This window comes from Maniola jurtina, chromosome 2 (assembly GCF_905333055.1).
Source record: "Maniola jurtina chromosome 2, ilManJurt1.1, whole genome shotgun sequence".
NCBI lineage: Eukaryota > Metazoa > Arthropoda > Insecta > Lepidoptera > Nymphalidae > Maniola > Maniola jurtina.
The window spans coordinates 7,987,527-8,010,744 of NC_060030.1; the positions used below are offsets into that span (position 1 = coordinate 7,987,527).

At 34.0% G+C, this 23,218-nt stretch overlaps 2 protein-coding genes across 5 annotated transcripts in view; one reads left to right on the top strand and one right to left on the bottom strand.

Annotated features, from left to right (window-relative positions):
• The window catches only part of LOC123872003 (serine/arginine repetitive matrix protein 1-like), a 39,835-nt gene that overhangs the window by 11,542 nt on the left and 5,075 nt on the right, over positions 1-23,218 (top strand). The window contains exons 2-6 of one of the 4 annotated variants that reach the window (XR_006797396.1): positions 9,554-9,721; positions 9,985-10,817; positions 11,206-11,350; positions 13,166-14,251; positions 16,496-16,506. Coding sequence is in view for 2 of the 4 variants with exons in the window: in XM_045916111.1 (XP_045772067.1) it covers positions 9,565-9,721; positions 9,985-10,817; positions 11,206-11,350; positions 13,166-13,296 (1,266 nt within the window). In the remaining 2 variants the exon portion in view is untranslated. Of the gene's footprint in view, positions 1-9,553; positions 9,722-9,984; positions 10,818-11,205; positions 11,351-13,165; positions 15,151-16,495; positions 16,507-23,218 lie in introns of those variants that run through there. The other 3 variants (XR_006797395.1, XM_045916127.1, XM_045916111.1) reach the window with 3 other exon arrangements.
• Positions 17,539-23,218, bottom strand: part of LOC123871819 — a 53,831-nt gene continuing 48,151 nt past the window's right edge. Inside the window, exons 4-9 of the mRNA XM_045915803.1 lie at positions 19,979-22,305; positions 19,728-19,853; positions 19,556-19,637; positions 18,736-18,918; positions 18,199-18,374; positions 17,539-17,904 (exon numbers count right to left, since the gene is read on the bottom strand). Of these exons, the coding sequence (XP_045771759.1) occupies positions 18,208-18,374; positions 18,736-18,918; positions 19,556-19,637; positions 19,728-19,853; positions 19,979-22,305 (2,885 nt within the window). The 3' untranslated portion in view covers positions 17,539-17,904; positions 18,199-18,207. The remainder of the gene's footprint in view (positions 17,905-18,198; positions 18,375-18,735; positions 18,919-19,555; positions 19,638-19,727; positions 19,854-19,978; positions 22,306-23,218) is intronic.

Below are 23,218 nucleotides of genomic sequence, written 5' to 3' on the forward strand. Positions count from 1 at the left end.
CGTGCGTGTCCATATAATCGTACAAGATGTACTGTTTTTTTTTTAATTTGCACGGTGGCCATTTTGAAATCGCCATCTTGATTTTTTATTATTTGTTGATATAGCACATACACACTGAAAATTTCAGATCTCTGCCTATTACCGCTCATGAGATAGTACAGCCCGCTGACAAAGAGACGGACGGATAAAAAGACAGACGGATAGATGGACGGACAGCGGAGGCTCAGTATTACAGTATTAGTACCACATACCTACTCTATCCCACGGCACTTTATACTGCGATTCCGGGATCTTGCTCTTGATTAATAAATAATAATTCTGTCAACATACTTGTAGCAAAAACTGATTTGGCATTTCCCAATTTACCAACAAAAATTTAATGCATGTTTTTATTAACTACGTTATATATGGAGAAATTATAAAGGACTCTATAAGTAGATGTAATGACGTAGCAAATTGTATCCCCGAGCTTGCAATAAATCTCTCCCCCATGTCATTTGACCGCAGGGTGATCTATCGGGAACAAAGACCCCCTGATCAGGGAAACCCGGAATTTAATTACATTCTCCTGTTTATCTTTCCCTAGAGACAAACACTCTTTTTACGGACCCTTACGATGAAATGAATATTAATCGCAGCCATTATCCTAACGTAACAACATACTGTCCTAGACTGGCCCATATTTGCTTCATTACTGTCAATTTATACCACTTGGGCCAATCAGCAAGATAGTACTTAACTGCAAACGTTGGGTTAAACTGGTAACAGACTTTCTCAGAGATTTTATTACTTACCAACCATAGGATGATATATCATAATACTTATTATTATTATTATCAAATCCTAATGCACCAAATGCTAAGTTAAAACACCTATAATATTATGTACTGTGAAAGCGAGGACGTGGTCAATTAATAACGAGGTAAAGAACCCGTAAGTCATATTATTAAGTAATTTATGGACATTACCACGTGGATGAAAACATTTTGTATAATCACATTATTTACAATTTTATTACTGACGTACGATTGATGTATGTTAATTTTTGTCGTATCGAAACTTATTAAGCAATGTTCGTTGTATAATTCGATTGGTGCCCAAAGTATAATTATAGCATTAATATCGTGCACTCATAATGGTCATACAGTACTTGCACGTAAAGGCCAATAAAGCGTACGGTTGAAACATTCCAGACATTATTATTCTTAGCACGCGATCCAAAACGCTTGGGGCTTATTGATACTTTTTTCTAACCCAAGTTCATTTGGTTCTGTAAGCGCTATTAGACCAAAATAGTACAAAGTGTATCTAACAACGAACTGAACTTCTAAATAAATGAGAAAGATCCTTCCCGTAAGGATCATTCCCATTAGGATCATCATCTAGAATCTAGATCAACCCATCGCCGGCCCACTACTGAGCACGGGTCTCGTCTCAGAATGAGAAGAGCTTAGGCCATAGTCTGCCACGCAAGCCCAATGCGGATTGGCAGACTTCACACCCTTTTGAGAATATTATGAACAATTCTCAGGTTTCCTCACGATGTTTTCCTTCAACGTTAAAGCAAGTGATATTTACCTAATTGCTGAAAATGCACATACCTCTAAAAAGTCAGAGGTAAGCACGAAGGCCGAAGAGTACGTAATACGTACTGTTAGCGATTTAACCTTTGCCTAGAGTTGAATTAAAAAAAAGAAGAACAGACATTAGGGAGATGGGAAAATGGCGGCAAGAAAAGCGGTCGATATTGATTCGAAGCAGAAAAGATTGGAATTTATTAATATGTTTTCAAGAAGTTATTAGTGTAGAATTAAAGTTAAAGTTCATCATGCATTGTATAGCGATGGAATAAAGTCAGTTGTTATGAGTTCAGGATATTTTTATCAGTTCCGAAGTGAAGATTACTCAACGTCCACAATTTTGTGAGTACTATTTATTATTCATTTAATGTAATTCAAGAGTTTTGAAATGAGTAATTAATTGATTTTGTATCGATTACAAATGACTGTTATCAGTAAATATAATTATTTTCATAATATGTTTGAAAATATTTAATTAGTTGGTAATATCAATAGTTTTTTTTTAATTTATCCTCTTCAGAAAAGGCAAAGGTCGTAGACCGTGCAGCCAGGTTTTATTTTTCTTGGATTTAATTTCAATATGTTTTTTCTTAGTCAAAAACTTAAGTATGTACCTATCTATTGAATTTTTTTTTTTTTGGTAAAATTTAAATAAACTAAATAATTAATAAGATTAAATTGTAATGGTTATGCTAGACGCATGCATGTAGATCTGTGTTTGTTGGGTAATTACAGCTACTGTCTGCTGCTGAACTATTACAAGTGTGGAGACACCATAACAACCACCATAGAGAATTCGTACATTTAAAAAATTTAGAAATATGTGCGCGGGAAAATTATAGGCGGGAATCTTTTACTTCTAAAAGTTGAATGTCCTTAAAACATGATAATTAATAATAATAATTACTCAATACTCATTCATTATTTCGTTGAAGCTTTCAATTCAAATTAAGAATTCTTTCTTCTTATAAAAGAAATAAATGGTTTTACTTGCGTCCGTTAAAGACTTTGAAACCATCCACCCGATATGCTCCAAACCAGTTTCATTAGAAAGACAAAATAATGCGTAGATGGTTTTAGACTACTAAAACTATGCATAAGGCAACAGTTTATGCGTCCGTTTTATTTGAATAAAGCAAAATTATTTTTTAGGATGATTTATATTTTTTATACTTACTTAAAACGAAATTGATCATTTACATTGTACCTATCTAAAATATTTTGCTGATTACACTACAAGTTACACTAGAAATAATACACTTTCATTTGTATAAATACAAAAGTCCTTGTCCACTAACAAATTACTCATTGAACAAGATTCTTAACTCAGGTGCTCAAAATATATCACTGTGATGAACTTGACTGCAGAAATGATAGCTTAACTCAAAGACAATATAAAATGAAGCTTTTATAAAAGCTATCACCTTAGTAGTTTTTTTTTCATGAGCTGGTACACCTTACAAGATGCCACATACCGCCATCTATTGAAGATTAAATTACTTGATTACAACACTGCTAAATTAAAATATTGTTATTTTAGTATTACAACGCAGAATTTTGCGTACTATGTAGTTTTGAAGTATAATACGGAATACATTTCCCTACTTTTGTACTAAGTTTGAGCACCCTGGTACTAACTACTAACTTCTAACTCAGCGAGAACAGGAAGTCCTTTATGGCCACGGGTCACAACTCATAAGTCACAACATAAAAAGAGAATTAATGCGATAAAGATTTACCTATTCTAAAATTCACACTGATGAATGGCCAATATTAAAGGGTTTACTAATGCATTATAAGATCTACTGCTAAGATACAGAGAAACCTAGAAATCAACTCAGTAGGTAAATGAAATTATAAACGCTTATGTTATACATACCTACTTACCCTGCCTCACTTACTCACACCGAACCCTTAATTTATGCTTCAATTACTTTTACCAAAAGGTTTCAATATATTGATATGAGAAGATTTGACAGAACTTCCGGAAACAATAATTTGTTTATATAATGTACCTAATTCTAAGCCACTTTAGGTATAACTGAATGCTCTCTGGTATTTGCAATACTCCAGTTTTCTTTTTCAACTGCTAATTAACAAAATATTGTCCCGGAAAAGATACTTAGAGTTCCTTCTAGCTTAATGGGTGATATTATTTCATTTAAAACTATTGACGAAGGTATTGATAAATAACAACAAGCATTAAAAATGCTTAGAGTAGCTAAACTTACTTTTAATTTCGCCAGACTAGATTAGAATATCTTGACTATGAAATTTCATCATCTTGCTTGTAAAGCTTACATTGAAAACACTGAGGCTGTTGCATCGGATGAGAAATAAATTATTACTATGATGTACAAAAAATTGCAATGTATAAGGTTCAAAGCACAAGAATATTATATAATATTGAATACAGACTTTTAAAAATGTTTAATACAGCAGCATAATGGTAGTACTACGTGATGCTCGATGGAAAGTTTCCCATAGGTCATAATGACAAAGTGCTAGGATATGACCGCAATGAAGTAAGCAGTGTAGATAGTACACTAAGCTCAATACAAATGTATATAATAGCGACAGCTGAGAAAATGAAACCTTAAATAACATTTTCAGTTCCAACCAATGATAAATTTAATGAGGAATTTAATACAAACACAGATTCATATGAATAATCGATTGTTTTAAAATGGTCTAGAATGTAAATCCGTAGGTTTAGATTGTTCTTGTCCTTTATAAAAATGCTAGTTAGTTCAAATCCTGAAGTCTTAATGAAATTGGGTAGATACATAAAAGTTCATTTTATTTTATACATTAGTAAAACTAAAAGTAAACAAAAATCAGGTACCATAATACTTTGATAAATGTTTAATTGCGATTTTGTTGCTGCTTTGTGTTTTCTTTCTGTTTCAGCAACAATCTGTAATGATGATCAAGGCGTAAATGCGCCACAATTAACGACTTATTAAAGATTAATAGAGAGATAATTAATATTTTAATAGAGAGATTAATGACTTACAAGAAACAAATGAGATATTGAAATGATCAGAAGATATTATACCAAAATAAGAATGCTGCTATGACGTTGTGGATATGATAACGATTACAATAAGAGAATGAGACTATTAGTTTGCGACCCTTAGGCAATATTGATATAATGATCATGGATATTTTACTGATATCATGAAGTTGTGGATATGATGATGATCACAATAAGAGATTGAGACTTAGTTTGCGACCATTAGGTTGGTGAGAAGGCCACCATGGCGTAAATGATATAATTAATTAAGATGATAATTAAGATGATGATTAATATGAAGATTAAGATGATGATTAAGACGATGATTAAGATGTTCATTAAGATGTTCATAAAGATGATGATTAAGATGACGATTAAGATGTTCTAAGATGTTGATTATGATGTTGATTAAGAAGTTGATTAAGATGCTGATTAAGATGATGATTAAGATGATAATTAAGATGAAAATTAAGATGTTGATTAAGATGATAATTAAGATGATGATTATTATGATGATTAAGATGTCGATTAAGATGTTGATTAAGATGATGATTAATATGATGATTAAGATGTTGATTAAGATGTTCTAAGATGTTGATTATGATGTTGATTAAGAAGTTGATTAAGATGCTGATTAAGATGATGATTAAGATGATAATTAAGATGTTGATTAAGATGATAATTAAGATGATGATTATTATGATGATTAAGATGTCAATTAAGATGTTGATTAAGATGATGATTAATATGATGATTAAGATGTTGATTAAGATGATTATTAATATGATGATTAAGATGATGATTAAGATGTTAATTAAGATGTTATTAAGATGTTGATTATGAAGTTGATTAAGATGTTGATTAAGATGTTGATTAAGATGTTGATTAAGATGATGATTAAGATGATGATTAAGATGATGATTAAGATGATGATTATTATGATGATTAAGATGATGATTAAGATGTTGATTAAGATGATGATTAAGATGATGATTAATATGATGATTAAGATGTTGATAAGAGAATGAGACTATTAAGTTTGCAACCATAGGCTAGTGAGCGGGCTGCCATGGCGTAAATGATATAGTTAGATAATGATGTCAAGTATTAATAAGTGAGTATATATCTAAAGTTAAACTACATTTACTTATTTAAGAACTCAGATACTGCTTAATTGTTTTTATTTTGTTCCTTTCAGGCATCATTGACATAATGATCATGGATATTTTACTGATGTCATGACGTTGTGGATATGATGACGATCACAATAAGAGATTGAGACTATTAGTTTGCAACCATTGGGTTGGTGAGAGGGCCACGATGGCGTAAATGATATAGTTAGTTAATGATGACACGTAATAGTGAGCATCATTGACATAATGCTCATGGATATTATACTGATGTCATTACGTTGTGGATATGATGACGATCACTGTAAAAGTTTAAGACAATTAGTATGCGACCATTAGTTTGGTGAGAGGGCCACTATGGCGTAAGTGATGAAGTTAATAAGATTGTTATAATCATGTGGGTGAGCGTGCAACCATAATACAAACTAGCTTACTAGACGTAGAGAGTTTAGATGACATGTAAACAGGAATCGTCAGTTATCATAAAGCACTTAATATTTTGATGTCGATGAATAGAATATGCCTACGAATAGACGGTGATTAGGAGAAGTTATAAGAAACAAGAAATACAAGAATGAGGACATTCTAAGAAAAGGATGGCCGAAACGAAATAATTCTTCGAATGTTTTAATCAACCAAAGATGTGGTTTCATTAAAGAACATGATAGTGATTATGAGATTAAGATAAAACTATTAGTTTGATGAAATGAGAAACTCTTTCAAGAAAAGATGAAATTCTTCGAATGCAACTATCAACCAAAGAAGTGGATTGATTAAAGCAAAGATAGTGAACATCAGGTTGAGATAAAACTATGACTTTGATGCAATGAGAAACTCTGTCAAGAAAAGATGTTGTATACAATCAACCAAAAAAAAGTTTTTTGATTAAAGAAAAGATGGTGACCATGTGATTAAAATAAAACAAAGATTTTGATGGTGAGAGAAACTCTTTCAAGAAAAGGTGAAATTCGTGAAATTCAATAATCAACCACAGTGATTTGATTAAAGCGAAGACGATGATCATCAGATTAAGATAAAACTATGAATTTGATGGAATGAGAAACTCCACTAAGAAAAGATAAAATTCTTCGAATACATACAATCAACCAAAGATGTGGTTTGATCAAAGAAGAGTTAGTGATCATGAGATTATGATAAAGCTATGAATTTGATGGAATGAGAAACTCTTTCAATGGAGTCTATTGGATGTCTGAGGACAGACAAGAGGTCAGAATGGCCGACTGTTAGCGATTTAACCTTTGCCTAGAGTTGAATTAAAAAAAAGAAGAACAGACATTAGGGAGATGGGAAAATGGCGGCAAGAAAAGCGGTCGATATTGATTCGAAGCAGAAAAGATTGGAATTTATTAATATGTTTTCAAGAAGTTATTAGTGTAGAATTAAAGTTAAAGTTCATCATGCATTGTATAGCGATGGAATAAAGTCAGTTGTTATGAGTTCAGGATATTTTTATCAGTACTAATAAGTCGACTGATTGACAATAAGGTATAGCTCTATTTTCATACAATTTGATTTGATGAATTTCATGATACAAGTGAAAACACAATGATAAAGCTATAACATAATGCTATTGAAACAAAATACGTGCTTACCTGCATACCTTTCTATTATAGAAAACGTTGTCTCAATCTACATCTAGTGAAAAGGGAAAAAGAGCTGTCTATTTTAAATATTCAGTAACTTTCTGTTTAATTTGTGGTCTTGGAAAGAAGGTAGGACCTAGTGTAAGCTTGCTCTGTATGGGGAACGCATCGCCCGCGCCGTTTCTCGCCGGATATCCGCAAAGCACCGCCGACGACGCATTCGACGCACCGGCCGCTTAGATTATTATAGTACTAATGATAATTTTATGTTTTTGGGAGTTTTTTGTTATTCTTTGAGTGCTTATGAGACCAGCTGCTCAATACGATATTTCAATATGCTTATAGTTACGATTATATTGTAGTGTATCTGCCTACACAGTCTTAATTCTATCCACTTTAATCAACTTTGTAGGTACGACACACACCTACACAGTTGATTAAAGTGGGTTGTATGAAGTTAATCTGGCATTTTTATATTAACACCTGTGATTATTCTCTATCTTTAATTCTTTTTTTTTATTTATACTTACACAAGCGATTGGCTGCGATCAGACGTGCTGGCAAGTGATGATGCAGCCTAAGATGGAGCGAGCTTGCCTATGTCCGTATTTTGCACTAGTATAACTTATTCCTCAGTTATCTTTATTTAATTTACAGTACAAAGTTTCTTCTTATTGTTAGCTTGACATATTCTTACCGATGTTTGAAATTTTAATAATGATTTGGAGCTCTTTGCATACGATTGCAGCATTGGCACAATTTTCGAGCTATGATGACCTACTGCAGAAAGGTTTCTGCTTAATCGATGCGTTTTATTCCTCATTACTGAGTGTCATGAGCCTTTTCTACTTTGATCCGAGAATAACATAATGGTCGGAGTTTTCTAAGGATAATTTTGACAATAATGCTTGGTTATAAACCAATATATTTATAGGGGGGAAAAGGCACATTGAAGGACACTATATCTAAAAATTTTCAGAAGCACTTCCAACTGGATTATATGTCCAATTAGCGATCATAAAGATACAAATACATAGCAGCAACTGATCACCGGATGTTGACTATTTGCTGACCTAAGCCCACACGGAGTGGGTGTTAGGTGGTATATCTTTGTATGGACACTTGGTTATGGCCATCGACCGACTTATTTTGTTATTTATTACAGACACTATACGAACTATATTAGGGCGAACATTAATTACCCGGTGACATTTATTTATTTTTGTCATTCTGTTTGTGCGTAAAATAAAATAGGTAGGTACCTACCTATATCGATATTAGCTCTGAAGCAAAAAGACAAACATGACCACGTCCACGACTTAATTAGATTAAAAAAGTAAGTGGTTTATTGATCTAGTTTTTTTTTTGTAAAATCATATTTCAAAAGTAAATCTTGTGTGACTGTAACGAATAAATAATCAGTACCTAGTAATTAAAGTTACTTTATATATCATTAGTTGTAATAGTTACAATAATTTTCCTGTTAGTATAAAATACATACTGTGACTTAAATGTATTTTACAAAAAATTATTTATCAACACGAAAGACGTACCTACTTACCTATTAGGTAAGAGATAAGAGAGGCACTTAACCTTATTTGCTAGGTGACGAGTTAATTGAACTTTATGATAATGTTGTCCCTGATTCACGTACCTAACAAAATAGTACCTACCTATTCATAAATTAAAAATATCATAATCATCATTCTTCTACTGTGTTCATAAGGCTTATAAAATATGTTATCTTTCAAAGTAATATAACGCACTATTCCTACAAATTCCAGTATAAAAATTCACATAATATCTATCAATTTTTGTTGAAGGGGGAATCTTCTTAAGATATATGATCTCTTTGGGGAGAGATATGGGATTTCTACCCACTAAAACTCTCTCAGTGGCCATCCTCAGGGTCTCTGGAAACTCCAAAGAAACGTGCGCCGGCGCAGTGCTTAGTTATTATACGTGTATGTATGTATGTACCAGATCTTGAACATCATCTTAGTTGCTAATGTATAGTTACGGCAACTGCCCAAAAACAAGCTATTGTATTGTTAATACCCCTTTCGAATGAATGTACTCATTTGTATCGCAATTTGTCTTCGTTACTGCTAGGTACCTTACGTTTTGCTCGTATTCTTTGAAATTACTCTCAAAATTGGACAAAAGATCGCGTGCTCCAATGACCTCGATTTCTCATGTGGTATTTCTCTTCATACTTTACAGGTGCGCTAACAATGGGAGCCCCAGCGTGGGGATCCCGCGGCGGCGGCGACCGGCCTCGGTTGCTGAGGATGACGCCGCTAAGGCACAGTTTCGCCGCTCCCGCCACGCCGCCAGCGCCACCGCCTCGAACTCACGATTATGCTTCCGATGCGGATACTAATAAAAAAGGTAAACGTTACTTTTGAAATCGAGATAATGAAGGAGCCATCCTTGATTCTTAATGAAAAGCTTGACATTGGTAAAATAAATTTAAAACAATCACTGCGCTGTAACTGTCCAATTTCATGACTAAAATTGTGCAATAACCAACAAGCATTTCAAGTTGTACATGACCGTGTAATCAATTTAAGCTCTCTGAAATGTCATAAGAGACCGGTTTACACGCCTTTGCCATGCATTTTATTTTTAAAAGACTCGATGCATTTTTCCAGAAGAAAGCTGGAACGCGAACCTGTCTCAAAGATGGAGAAAGTTGCGGCGTCGATGTTCACGGTTGCGACCTGGATCTGGTAATGGAAATCGTGAGCCGAGCCCAGTGCGGTGTTCGCCATCGCCTCCGAGACCACCGTCACACTGTTCGCCCGCCCCACCCTCGAAGCTCTCGTTCAGACACCGGGGCAAAGTGTATACAACTGCTTCATTACGAGTGACAAGCGGGGCACCAGATTTGCTTCGAGCTCTTGGAAAACTAGGTGGTGGGTTGCGAAGACGAGCTCTATCGGCTCACGATGTTCTTGCACCCCCACAGCAACAACCCTCTACATTTTACGTCCCTAGCCCAAGTACTGTAAGGACGCCTCAATCACCTTCACCGACTCGACAGAGCGCCACGATTCGAAGACGGTGTAGCTCTCCGAATGTGTACAGAGCGAAAGAAGCATCTCGAGATCGTACACCACTAATAAATCAAGATGATGAAAGTAGAGATATAGTAGATTACAGTTACGGACTAGAACGCAAGAAAAATGGAAAAGAGATCCGAAGCAGGCCTTACAGTGAAAATGTTGAGGTGGAGACTTTGTATAGGAACGGTTACAACCGACTTACTTCGGAAGCTGCAGAACGATTGTGGGAAGAACCTTACAGGTTGCCCCGAGTACAAGTTCGGCAGGAGCCTATTCAGCAGCTCCGCAACTGTGTCGCTGAGCTAAGAGTGAGTTCGACTCCTCGGTCCGCTCGACCTCCACCGGCACCTCCCACGTCCGCACCAAAAACTAATAAACGACCGCCCGCACCTGAACCGCGGGACACCCACACGTTTGAGGTAAAATAATGTCATTAGCTCATAAAAATACTTTTCATTACATTACATTTAAATTTTTTAAATACTTGAAATACTTACCCGTACGTACGTAGTCGAAATTCCGCGGCAGGTACGAAACGATTTGCCTCGTTTGTAATTCAAACCGCTATAATATGGAACGCCTTTCCGGCATCAGTTTTTCCTTCCACTTTTAGTATAGATAATAATATTATCTTCAAGTCTTCTAGGCAAGCGCGCACCATCTTAGGCTGCATCGTCCTGCGATCGGATCTGATTGCAGCCAAGCGCAAATTAATAAAAAAAAGGAAACAGATGACTAAGGCCCATACTTAAATTATTCATGTTACATGTAGAGCTTACATTAATATAAATATTTTCATATTTCCAGGTTCGATTCACAAAGTCAGCGGGCGGTAAAGGACTTGGATTTAGCATAGTTGGAGGGCGGGATTCACCGCGGGGAGACATGGGCATTTTTGTTAAAACTATATTCAACAATGGGCAGGCTGCTGAATCTGGCTTGCTTCGTGAAGGTATACTCGTAAATTTTTATTTATTACCCCACACGTATAACTTACCAGAGAACAAACGAAATCTATACACAAAACACATAATCTACTTGTCCAGGCTGACTGATCTATCAATTTGTAACCTAAAATTAGAGTTCTAATTTTGGATTTTGATAGTAGATTTTCTATAAATAATGTAGGTAAGCATTTATCAAGAAAGAAATTTTGGAAGTTGCACCCTTGAGGGGTTAAACAGGAGATGAAAGTGTAGTTTTTCATCCATATCCATCAAAATGGAAATTGGGTTTTTGGGCTTTAGGTCAAAGTTAAAGAATGAATCGCATCGGATTTGGCATCCCCTTATCGATTTTCAAAAAAAAATCGATTGAATGCAAAGCAGGTCAGTTACTCGCGGTAATGTGTATAATTTCCAAAATAGAGACTAGGTACAGTTATAAGTTTGGATTTCTGTGGTTATAAGCTAATTATCCAAATTATTCTTACGTCAATAAAACTATTTGAAAGATGAGTTTTGAGATTACAACTAAACAATACAGTAGCTTCAATTTCATAGGATTTGATAGCTACATGATGTTAATGCGATGTTTTAGTCGACTCTAACTTGAGTTAACTTATTCGAGAAAGTAAAGAAACAAAAGTGCTATTAAAGTAGAAGTTCAACGAGTGCATTCCATCACGACCGTTAACAGCTGTAGCCTTAAAGTCATTCAGGATAACAAATGACCCCTGCACACCTGCAAGTTAAGCCATTATTAAATAATTATAACTAAAGGTTGCTTACATAATCAATTGATTCGTTGTTTTGTTAAATCAACTTTTACGCTGAAATGTTACGAATATTTAATTATCAAATAAATAAAAACTAAATTAACATCACCCACAGTTTAGGCCAGTATTTTACGAAGTAGTTAAATAGACATCTTTAAATCTTCTATTCTTCTATTCTACTAATTACAAAATTATTTTGTGGCACTGAATGTAATAAAAATGTCCTGTACGTGTTATTAGTTTAATAATTATAAATAAAATACATAAATAATAACTTACGTAGGTAATAACTAGTACGTTATACTATATCATGTCTTTTTATGCGTGAATCCAAAAAGTTGACGAAACTTTAGCAGTCCGAAACCATTGTACAGACTAGATAATGCCCGCGACTTAGTCCGCATAAGTTTTGGTTTTTAAAAAAGAATTCTTTGATTTTTTGGGACAAAAAGTAGCCAAAGTATATCTATCTCCATTCTCCAGGATACAAGCTATCTCTGTGCCAAACGTCAAAATCGAATAAACGGATGGATCGTATAAAGCTAGTAGACAGACAAACGACAGGTAGGAACGCTTTCGCATTTGTAGTATTAGTATGGATTTAATTTACAGAAGATGGTACTTAACCTGAATACCACACGGTTGAGGATTTTGTCTTTGTAACAGGCATGTAGGGGATGATTTTTTTCTATATTTTGTCTGACTCTCCTGCCCGGCTAGCACGGGGAGTAGATAAAAATTATATCCCCGATTATATCCACTGATTTCTATTACATCAGTGGATATAATCGGGGATATAATTTTTATCTACTGCCCATGCTAGCCGGGCTGGAAGTTACTAACTAAAGGCGCAGTTTAAAAAGACGTTAAAGCCGTTTGCCTATTCCATATAAGTAGGTAATGCACAAGTTCAACATCAATTCAAACCACGCCCGTAGTATACATGTAGATCACATGTCCCTAGTACTTACGGACTTACACATTAATTTACTTACCGGTAGGTAAGTGTACTGAACTATTTAATAGAATTTGGAATTTACATCCTTTCAGGAGACGAGATAATGTCAGTAAACGGTCGAGGCACCGCCGGGTTGACCCACAGTGAAGCTATCCGGCTCTTCAAGGACGTGCGAGCTGGTCCCGTACTGCTGCGCGTGGCCAGGCGGGCCCCGGCGCGCTGACTGCCCTGCGCCTGCTGCGGGGAACCGCTTCAGGCGCAATACATCCCTAATTACTCCACATTGTAAATACAGGACTTCTTAAAGGTGAACGAACTCTTACCCGAGCTGAACGCGTCGAACGAAACGAATTTTAGAAATCTGTATATTATGAAATCTCATGAAACCTCGCACACTTCCCCGCGTCGTATCGTCCGAATCGGAAGAAGATTTCATACACAGAATTCTAAAATTCGTTTCGTTCGGTTCGGATAAGTGTGCGTTCACCTTAAGGTACAGCTTTCATGGTGCGTTTGTGCGTAACGCTACCTACACCACAGAGTAAGGATATGAAACAGTGTAATTAATAGTGCGGTACGTGCGGGACAAAAAGTACCCGAACTGACCTATGTAGTTAGAGCCCTATGTCATCGTTGTCGTCATTTACCACGAGAACAAAGGCGTCGGACTACTGTATCTCTCTTAATACGCTATACACTTATACGCTGCGTACACGCTGAAATCAATGGAATGTAAGCTCGTCAGGCTGCTTGGTGCTTATAGTCTTTTTACCCTTAGGTACCTCCTTACCCCTTAACTCTTTTGGCGGTTGAGAGAACATGTAGGTAGGTAACCGTTTTTATTGAATGGTCATCCTTCTAGTATAGTTTTTAATCCCATGGTGTAGTCGTTAGTAAATTCCCACATGATTCCCCTTTGACACTCAAAATTAGTCCAATTGCGCAGAAATTAGCCAGCGTAACCGCCAAGAGGATATTTGACTTTGACTTTTGACTATATACAATTATACAAGCGTATTGTGCAACAGGGAACCTAATTTAACTTACAGAACTATAATTTATTATTATTATACTTCTGCTCGTTTTACTCTTACTGCATAGATAATTTTTTATAATTTAACATACCCGTACTTTACACTGGCATACTTCTGCATTCTACTCATGAGCTTAGTATATAGGTACGAGCGTAATATTAAGTTTATGGTCGTAACTCACAGTTACTTGAGTTTTAAACCAGATCTGAATCTACATATTATGATTTATTTTTAAGTTTTAAAAATGTAAGGATTTTCTTATTTATAAGAAAGTTTTATCTTTTACTACCTGTACTATTTCTGCAATTTATGATGCAATTTATTATAATTATTTTGATTCGGATGTGCCTAGGTAAATGTGTATAATCCATACAATAATAAAACTTCATATAAGAATCCATCGATCTACAATAATTGTAGGTAATGGATCTATAGTGTGTCGGTTAGAACACAGGGGCAGACTCTATTATAAAATTAGGTAGGTACTGCGGATAACCTAATTTTATAAACTTAATAAATACCTATTATTTTATTTATGTATAGGCATACAGTAATTGAAGATAAAACCTAGATGTATAATATTATATTAAAATGTTGTCGTTGAGTAGGTATAACTAGTTTTTGAGTCGGAAATTTACAGTAGAGAATATTTTGTATAAATTTTTATTGTATAATAATTAATAATATAGGTACAGTCTACCTAGTTATCCAAAGACAGATTTTGATACATTTGTTATAAAATATAATGATAATATATAAAACTAATGTAAACAAATACGCACATGGATTTGTAAAACAGTATTCATCTGAATTTGTAAGTATTCAGGTATTATTATTCTATATGTGTATGTATATTTTAATACTTATTATAATATTGTATTTATACCTAATACTAAATAATGCATACCTACTATGCACTTTTCAAAGTTGCAGTTTCAGAAGTAGATAAAATACTTAAGTAAATGCATTTGTTTATATCTGCATAGTTAGAAATAATTCTGGTTTATTGATTGCATAATACTTACTAAGAGATAGGTAGATATTATATATTTTAAAAAACAAATTGTATGGTAAGCATTTATATTTTAATTAATAATTTAACAAATCAAAGACAGTTACACAACGAATTGCGTAATGATATTATATTATTTAATACTTATTTTAACTTATAAGCAAAAATTCAAACAACAAACTGTATGGACTAAAAAGTAATGTATCGCAATTTAACAATCATTTTAAGTAAAATTTTGCAACGAAGCAGGAAAAAATTATGAAGTAATCTGTGATACTGTAATTCAAAAGTTTAAAATATACGAAACATGTCTAAAACTTGAAAAGTAGTTATAGGTACCTACTTTATTAAAAATCATTATACACATACTATGCAAGAGAAACAATATGCACTACTTTTATTACTTACTATTGTTACTTAAAGACCCATTACGTCATGTACCTATGCCACCTGCCTATTTTTTATTATTTTTCCTATACAAACTTACCTACCTGCCAATTTTCATGATTCTAGGTCAACGGGAAGTACTCTACAGGTTTTCTTGACAGACACGATAGACGGACAGAGGGACAGACGGACTAACGGACAGACAGACGGATAGACAGACAGACAACAAAGTGATCCTATAAGTTTTTCTTTTTGAGGAACCCTAAAAAAGAGTATAAACCTGATTAATATGAACAGTAAGAAGTCCATTCGTTTTTTCGCAAATATACAAAGTAGTTGATAGGTCTAAAAGTAGTTGAATCCTTTGCCTTATGAAATATTGTAAAAAGGATACCACTTATTTTACACCTTTCAATTTAGGTAAGTTAAGAAATCTGTTTCCTGTATTAGCAATGTAAGCCATTTTTTGTTTCAATAACATCTACGAGTGTCAAAATGTGGTATTATGTCGATGCTATCTCTTTTGAATCATATCTAAAAAAAAAATTGTGATTTTTTATCACTCGATCTTATCATTAAATTCTTAATCAATCTCGCATCAAAGCTTTTAAAGTCTAACCGAGCTATGACAATATGGTACAACATAAATACTTACCTACTTAATATCTTACCTATTTATGTATTATTTCGAGCAAAAATTTTTCTCTTTTATAAACGTGTGCAGACCGTATTATGTTAATTTATATGAATAATAAATTGTTGATACCTAAGTAAGCACGAGTAGATTTATTGTATTACCTACTTTCCTTGATGTATTCAATCTAAATGCATATTCAGCATTTTTTGAAAAACAGTTTTGTTCCTCTCATTTTTTCTTAAAATTGAAAATACCAAACATTTTTTACAAACACTTATCTAGTACATAATACCTATGTATTTAAATTCTACATGGTCAAAGGTGTACATTAAAATTACTCGGAATAATGCAGTAGGTAGGTACTTGCCTTCTTCTCCACTAGGATTTAAACACAATATTTGAATTTTAAATTTAATTTTGCACACCGTAGAACTACAAGGTCTATTTTGAAGTACCTAAGAAGGTACAAGACCTGTAAAATGGAATTTGCAGGAAAAAATAAAGCAGTAGACTTGACTATACTTACAAGAAATAAATTCAGATGTACCTAACGTTGAAGCTGGTACTTATATAATACTTATTTTGAAGGATTCGATTCGAATGAGCAAGAAAACAACTTTAAATTTAAAAAGATTATATTTTATAAACTTAATCAAAATAATATTTTTCATAAACAGAATCGATGAATTGATGATGATGGCAAAATCTCATCATACTAATATGCATAAGAAGCTATCGGGTAATAAAAAATATATAATTTGATTAATAATACAATAATACAACGAGTCAATCTATTTACAAATATAATTATTAATTAACCTAATATTGTAAAATGATAATTAATTAGTGGTAAGTAAGGCTTTGATAAAAAAAACATGGCAAGTAACCGGGATAAATCAATTAACATGAGAGTAAAATATAATTTAATGAAAAAAATAATATGAATATAGAGTAATTCTATACTAACATAAGTGCATATTATTATTTCTTAGATACTAAGGCAATTAATTTGAAAAATTGGTTTCCCCCCTTTTATGAGATGAGTAGCTTTTGTTTATCAACTACGATAAGTAAATATTGTGATTAACATTGTTATCTCTATTTGAAGAAAGCACCTAACTACCTTCACGTATAGTCAGGTATTACAAAAAATGCAATTGAAACAATTAGGTATTAAAATGCTCAATCTCGCAGAACTTTAGACATAAATTTAAAATGGCACGCAAAACAAAATTCATGTTGTCACAATAAATCCATATTTTTGAATACAAATCAACATAATAATATGCAAATAAGTCGCATACAACATTAATATTATCTACAAACATCGCCGCAATTTGCCACCGAGACTAGTATTAACATTCCCTAAATTAATAAATTATAGTTTCTTTTTTAAACAAATCGTTGATTACATTCTTTATAGCATTAATGCTACGAATAATGAGTTATTAATCAATTTCACCGAATTATTAAAATACTATGTACAACGCATCTGCTAATGCTGACTAAAGAGTGAGTACAAATCATTGAAATTAACGAAAAACTCAAAGCTCCTTCGTTCCTAAATCAGTTCGTTTAGTAGGTAGTCTACACAAATTCAAAATAGGCATTTAAAGTCATGATTATTAAGTTACTTTAAAAAGGTTTTTAACAAAATAATCATTTAAATTAGTGCGACAGATACATTAATCATTTCCCAATGAAATAAATAATTATTAAAATTATAGTAAGGATCATATTTTTAAAATATTAGACTACTGTACCCTCAGTATGAGATTTTACTTTTAATTTTGGTACTATTCGAGAGTCGAAACAAAATGACGTCAAACTAAAATGGACCTAAAGTTTCTTGATTTATAGTAAAAAATTCAGTACCATTGATTTTAATTTCGCGACGTTTCCGCTTGGAGCGCTGGCTGTAAATATATGTTCAAACTTGAGCATTAAAACAAGGCTGTTAAGGGCAATTTTAGTTTAACGCTAAGTGTTTCGACTCTCAAATAGTCAAATACTATTACGTTGGTGAGAAGTAAAATCTTGTACTGAGGGTACTGTTTACATCATTTAATTTGACGAACTTGGGTTTCTAAGAATCAGCGCCACCCGACCAGCTGGCAACGCTTTTAGGGCAGCCCATGCTTGAGTTCTTGTGAAGCCTTCCATAGATTGTCCTCCAGCGGAGATGAGCTCTGCACCAACCACAATGCGCCCACTTTGTGCAGCAGCGCCTCCTGGAGATTAAAACAGAAAATCCTGTAAATCTTTGCAAATTCTCGATATTATCGTATAATTAATTGTTTCACAAAATATATTATTCTTCAGAATAGCTAATTACCAATATATTATGAATTGCTAATTTTACGTAGCCTAAAGGCGGGCATTACAAGTTTAATTTAGTTTCTATCATTTATATTATGACAGTCATTTTTTTTCATTTATTTTTGTTTTATGGACAATGGACATATAAATACATTTTCAAAAATATGTTGATTACTATGCACTGTCATAATTTTAGTTCTCAGCGACTCCCATATTGATGTGAGTGATTATACATAGACAATTTCTATTTTTAGTATATTCTATAATTGTTACCTGCGAAGAGTTTTTTGATAGTTAAGGGACGATCGCCTTGAGGAGAGTCGCGTCCTCCATCCAAACCAAAACCTAAACCAGCTCCACCACCAGCTTTTTCTAACATAACGGTCACTACAGTACGACCATTCTTATCAGTCTCTTTTCTGTTAGCTACATCAGTTTGGTCTCCGTTCGACTCCGCTGAAATTAAACAAAATATACACACTATTAATATAAATTTTATACTTATCTGTAACTAGATGATTCCCGCGAGTTAGGCCGCGTGAATTTAGGTTTTAAAACATTCTGTAAAAACTCTTTGATTTTCCGAAATTAATAATAATCTAGGTTACATGTGCGATGCTAGGCCATCTGTGTACCAAGTAGATACGAGTAATAATGCCCGCAACTTCGTCCATGTGGATTAAGATTTTTGAAAATCGTGTGGAAACTCTTTGATTTTCTGAGACCAAAAGTAACCTTTGCTCTTCCCCGGAATACAAGCAAATTCTGTACTAAATTTCGTCAAAATCAGTTCAACTGATAGGCCGCAAAAAGCTAGCAGACACTTCGCATTTATAGTATTTTACCTAAGACTCTTACCTCAAAACGCATTTTGCTGTCTCGATCCGGAGACGGTATGTGCGTTTGGGGGTAAGAGCTTGTATGAATTTGTTTGGGGGCGATATTCAGGTTTTTGTGTGTTGCCACCTCAAAGCAGGTTAGGTCTTAGATAGGTATAATGTAGGCCACAAAAAGCGCTATTTTGTTTTTTTTATTTTAGCTTGCTTCATTTACGATCAAAGTTAACACTAGCAGAAGTAATGTTTTTACGTACCATGTTCAGAGCCGCATGCTTTAGGATTTCCGTTTTGTTGAACCTCATTTTCTATTTCAATTATAACTTCTGATCTTTGCTCCTGAAATAGATAAAAATATTTATATCTGACAAAATAAACCTGATCTTTAAATTAGCAGAAATTAGCTTTAAATATTCAGCATGAAATTACCTTCAGTATAGTAACAGATTGAGCATGCGTCAAGCCGAACATTGCAATGCCATTTATGCTTGTAATTTTGGACCCCCTCTTTATTCCAGCTTTTGCAGCAATACCATCTTCTAATACTCGATGTACCTAACAAAGTGTATAATCAATAATTTTGTTACAATATATGCAATGTATTACAGAACACATACATATCACAATATATGTTTTTGTCGTATAATTAATTACACAAATAGATAATTTAAAAAACTCACAGTGACATCTTTAGCCTCACAGTCAACTCCTCCGGCTAATATCAGACCCACGCCGGTCCCAGCACCTTTTATAAGTCGGAAAATTTGTGTTGAAGTCTTACAAACATCACTATTTTTAGTGTTAATTTGTTGTTTATTAGTATTTTTATTATCTCTTGTAGTAGCAGTAGGCGCACTTTTTGCTTTAATAACGACATTAGGAGCGTTCAGCTCCCTTGTTTCATTTAATGGAATTCCTTTTCGATTTTCTTCGAGCTTTTCAATTTTTTGTACCTCCTTTTTACTTTGATTTGAGCTGAAACTGTTTTTCTTTTGCAACATTACTGTTTTAATACTATCACTGTATTCTAAACAACCTTCATTGATCTCATTGGCTATTTCAGCTTTAGTGTGCTTAAGTGTTTCTGCTGCTTTCTCTACATCTTGATTCATTTCATTCTGTTTGCTTTTGTTTGATAAACTTGAATTGCGTTTCAATCGTGTATTTTTGAAGTCCGATTTTCGTTGTCGAATATTTACTTCACTATCTGAGTCAGAATCACTGTCAACAATTATTTTGTTACGCCGTCTGTTTTCACCTTTTGTTATAGCACTCACCGATGTTGTGAGTGTAGAAAGGCGATCAGACGTTTTATTTGTTGGACTGGGAGATCTGTTGAGAGACTCATGTGAGAATTTAGTTTCAACAACCGGTGACTTAAGTTTGACATCTCTTCCACTTCTACATTTTGCCGAAGCAACAATATTTCTTCTATTGATAGTATCCACGTTGTAAACTTTTGAAACTTTTCTCTTGTCTGAGTCAGCGACAGAACTTTCTAGAGAACTACAACTTGCTTGTGACCCTGATGTTGCTGCTGAGCCTGCTGAGGAGCTAAGCGATATATTTGTATCCGAAGACATAGATCTGCAAATTTTTCTTTTGTTATAATCTTCAAAATTTTTCTCAGTAGTGCACTTATTAGGTATTTCAGATTTAACAATCGTGTACGTATTATAATGAGAAATCCTTGGAGAGAGACGTGAACTATCTGATTCTATATTTTCAATAGTATGCATAGGCGAGGAAGCTGATGAACGATAACTAGATTGGGTAGAACTCATGGCCGAATCATTGTCGCTATCTACTATATCCGTCGTAGTGCATATTTTTATTTCTACATTTTTAAAGTCTTGAATATTTCCATTAGCATGATTTTTATAATAGTCTCTGTTAAATAATGAACCTGATTTTGTGAGGGATGATTTCGAAAATTCAAATGAATTTCGTACTGGTTGTAAAGCAGGAGTATTGCTATAATTATTCTTTCTGTTGATTGTATCTATCTTTTCAACTAATTTGCGTTCCGGAGTCGATTCTTTTGATAAAGAAGAAGGAGAGTATACTTGCAAAGATTTCCGCTTAAATGCTGGCGAATACTTGGGAATGTTGTTCGGAATAAAGTTAGTTTTCCATTTATTTTCTGATAAGCTTATGGATTTGGAATGGCTTAAGTTAGACTCCTTTTTGATATCTTTATTTGGGGAATTGTAAAGGAACGGTTTAGAAAGCGAGTCTAGAACTTTAATCTCAGGTAAATCAACTATGGGGGCTTGGACTTCAGGTATTACTAAGCCTCGCAGTTTTGACATAGATTTCTTTCTCTGCTCGATCAAGTATTCTAAGTTCGATTTGTGTGTGGAAACATTTTTGCTACTATTATCATCACTTATACTTCGCACATGATACGTGGGACGAGTAAACGTTGCATCCGATGGCAATGTAGTAGTGCTTCCATAAAATAGAGGTTTATTGCTTATTTCTGGTTGAATAAATCGCTTAATATTTTTTTCTGTAATTGAGTTTTCTAATGCACCAAGAACTTCAGGTCTATCAACGTTTCGTTTGAATGAGCGCGGCGTTTCATCCAGGTTATCTTGAGATTTTGTCAAGCGTCTATCTAAAGATGACACTTCAGTGTAAGTACTCGTATATGGAGTTGAATTCTTTCGTAAAGTTGAATGTGATCTGATTGGTAAAGTTCCACACGTATCTAAACGATCCGATGAATTTGCCAGATCGACAGAAAACATAGCGATCTTGTCCTTTACACTAGCTTCACTTCTTGCGTCTTGAGTTCGCGATAAATAGGAGAACCGAGGACGAGTGCTGTTCCAGCCAGTTCCAGTCGAGAGTCGAGGTGGTAAACGCGTAGGTAAGTCGGGAGTTTTTTCGATAGCATCCGATGGTGTCTCCACGCCATCAGGAGGCTGTCGCGGACAGGACGGCAATGGTGTTTCGTCATTCGAAAGACTTTTATCTTCGGCATCACTTTTGCTGACACGATCTGTAATTAAAAATCACAAATTTAACTTAAATGTACTTACTATAACTTAAGATAATATTAATTAAATTGGTACTTGTCGTCCTAAAATAAACATGACAGTTCTTGTACCTAATGGCTTGAGAAAATGAACAGCTACCGTTTTGTCCTAATTTCCAACACGCAATCGTTCCTCTCAGTATCAGAAAGGTTTGATTTACATACTCGTTTGGGTCAGTAAATTGAAATACTTAATAGCCAGCGGTTTTTTCATTATACTTTTTTCTTTTGTTTAGGGTTCCGTACCCGAAGGGTTCCAAAGAGACCTTATTATTAGGTAAGTCTTCGCTGTCTGTTTGTCTGTCAGCGGGCTGTATTTTTATGCATGTAATAGGTAAATAGAGAGTTGAAATTTTCATAGAACGTATATTTCTATTGCCGATATACCAACAACCACTTATTGTCCAATTTTATACCACTCAGTTAAAATTAGAGTGAACACGTGTATAAAATTTGAAAATACCTTCTTCTGTAATTGGGTGTAAAATACGTGAATGACGAATTTTAACAATGCTGTAAGATTTTGTATCTGTCACTAACACCTTTTGTTTATACATCACGTGTTTTTGAATTTTTTTTTGTACTTAATGTAACACACAGGGGGAAAATCGCTAGTAAACTGATAAAATTCATATTTTTCAATTCCTATGTGTTAACTGTTAACGTCATTGCGCATACATTTCTACAGACATGGCACGCTCCAGTCTGTTTGCACAACTGTGCCAACCACTGAAATTTGGCTTTGTTAATCCAAATGTCATTTTCATGTCCTTCCTTTAAATTACATTGTCATTTATTCGGAGCAAAAACATTGAAATTATTTATTTAGCAAACATTTGTAACCTCTAACTAAAGCTAAAATTCCAAATGTATGTCA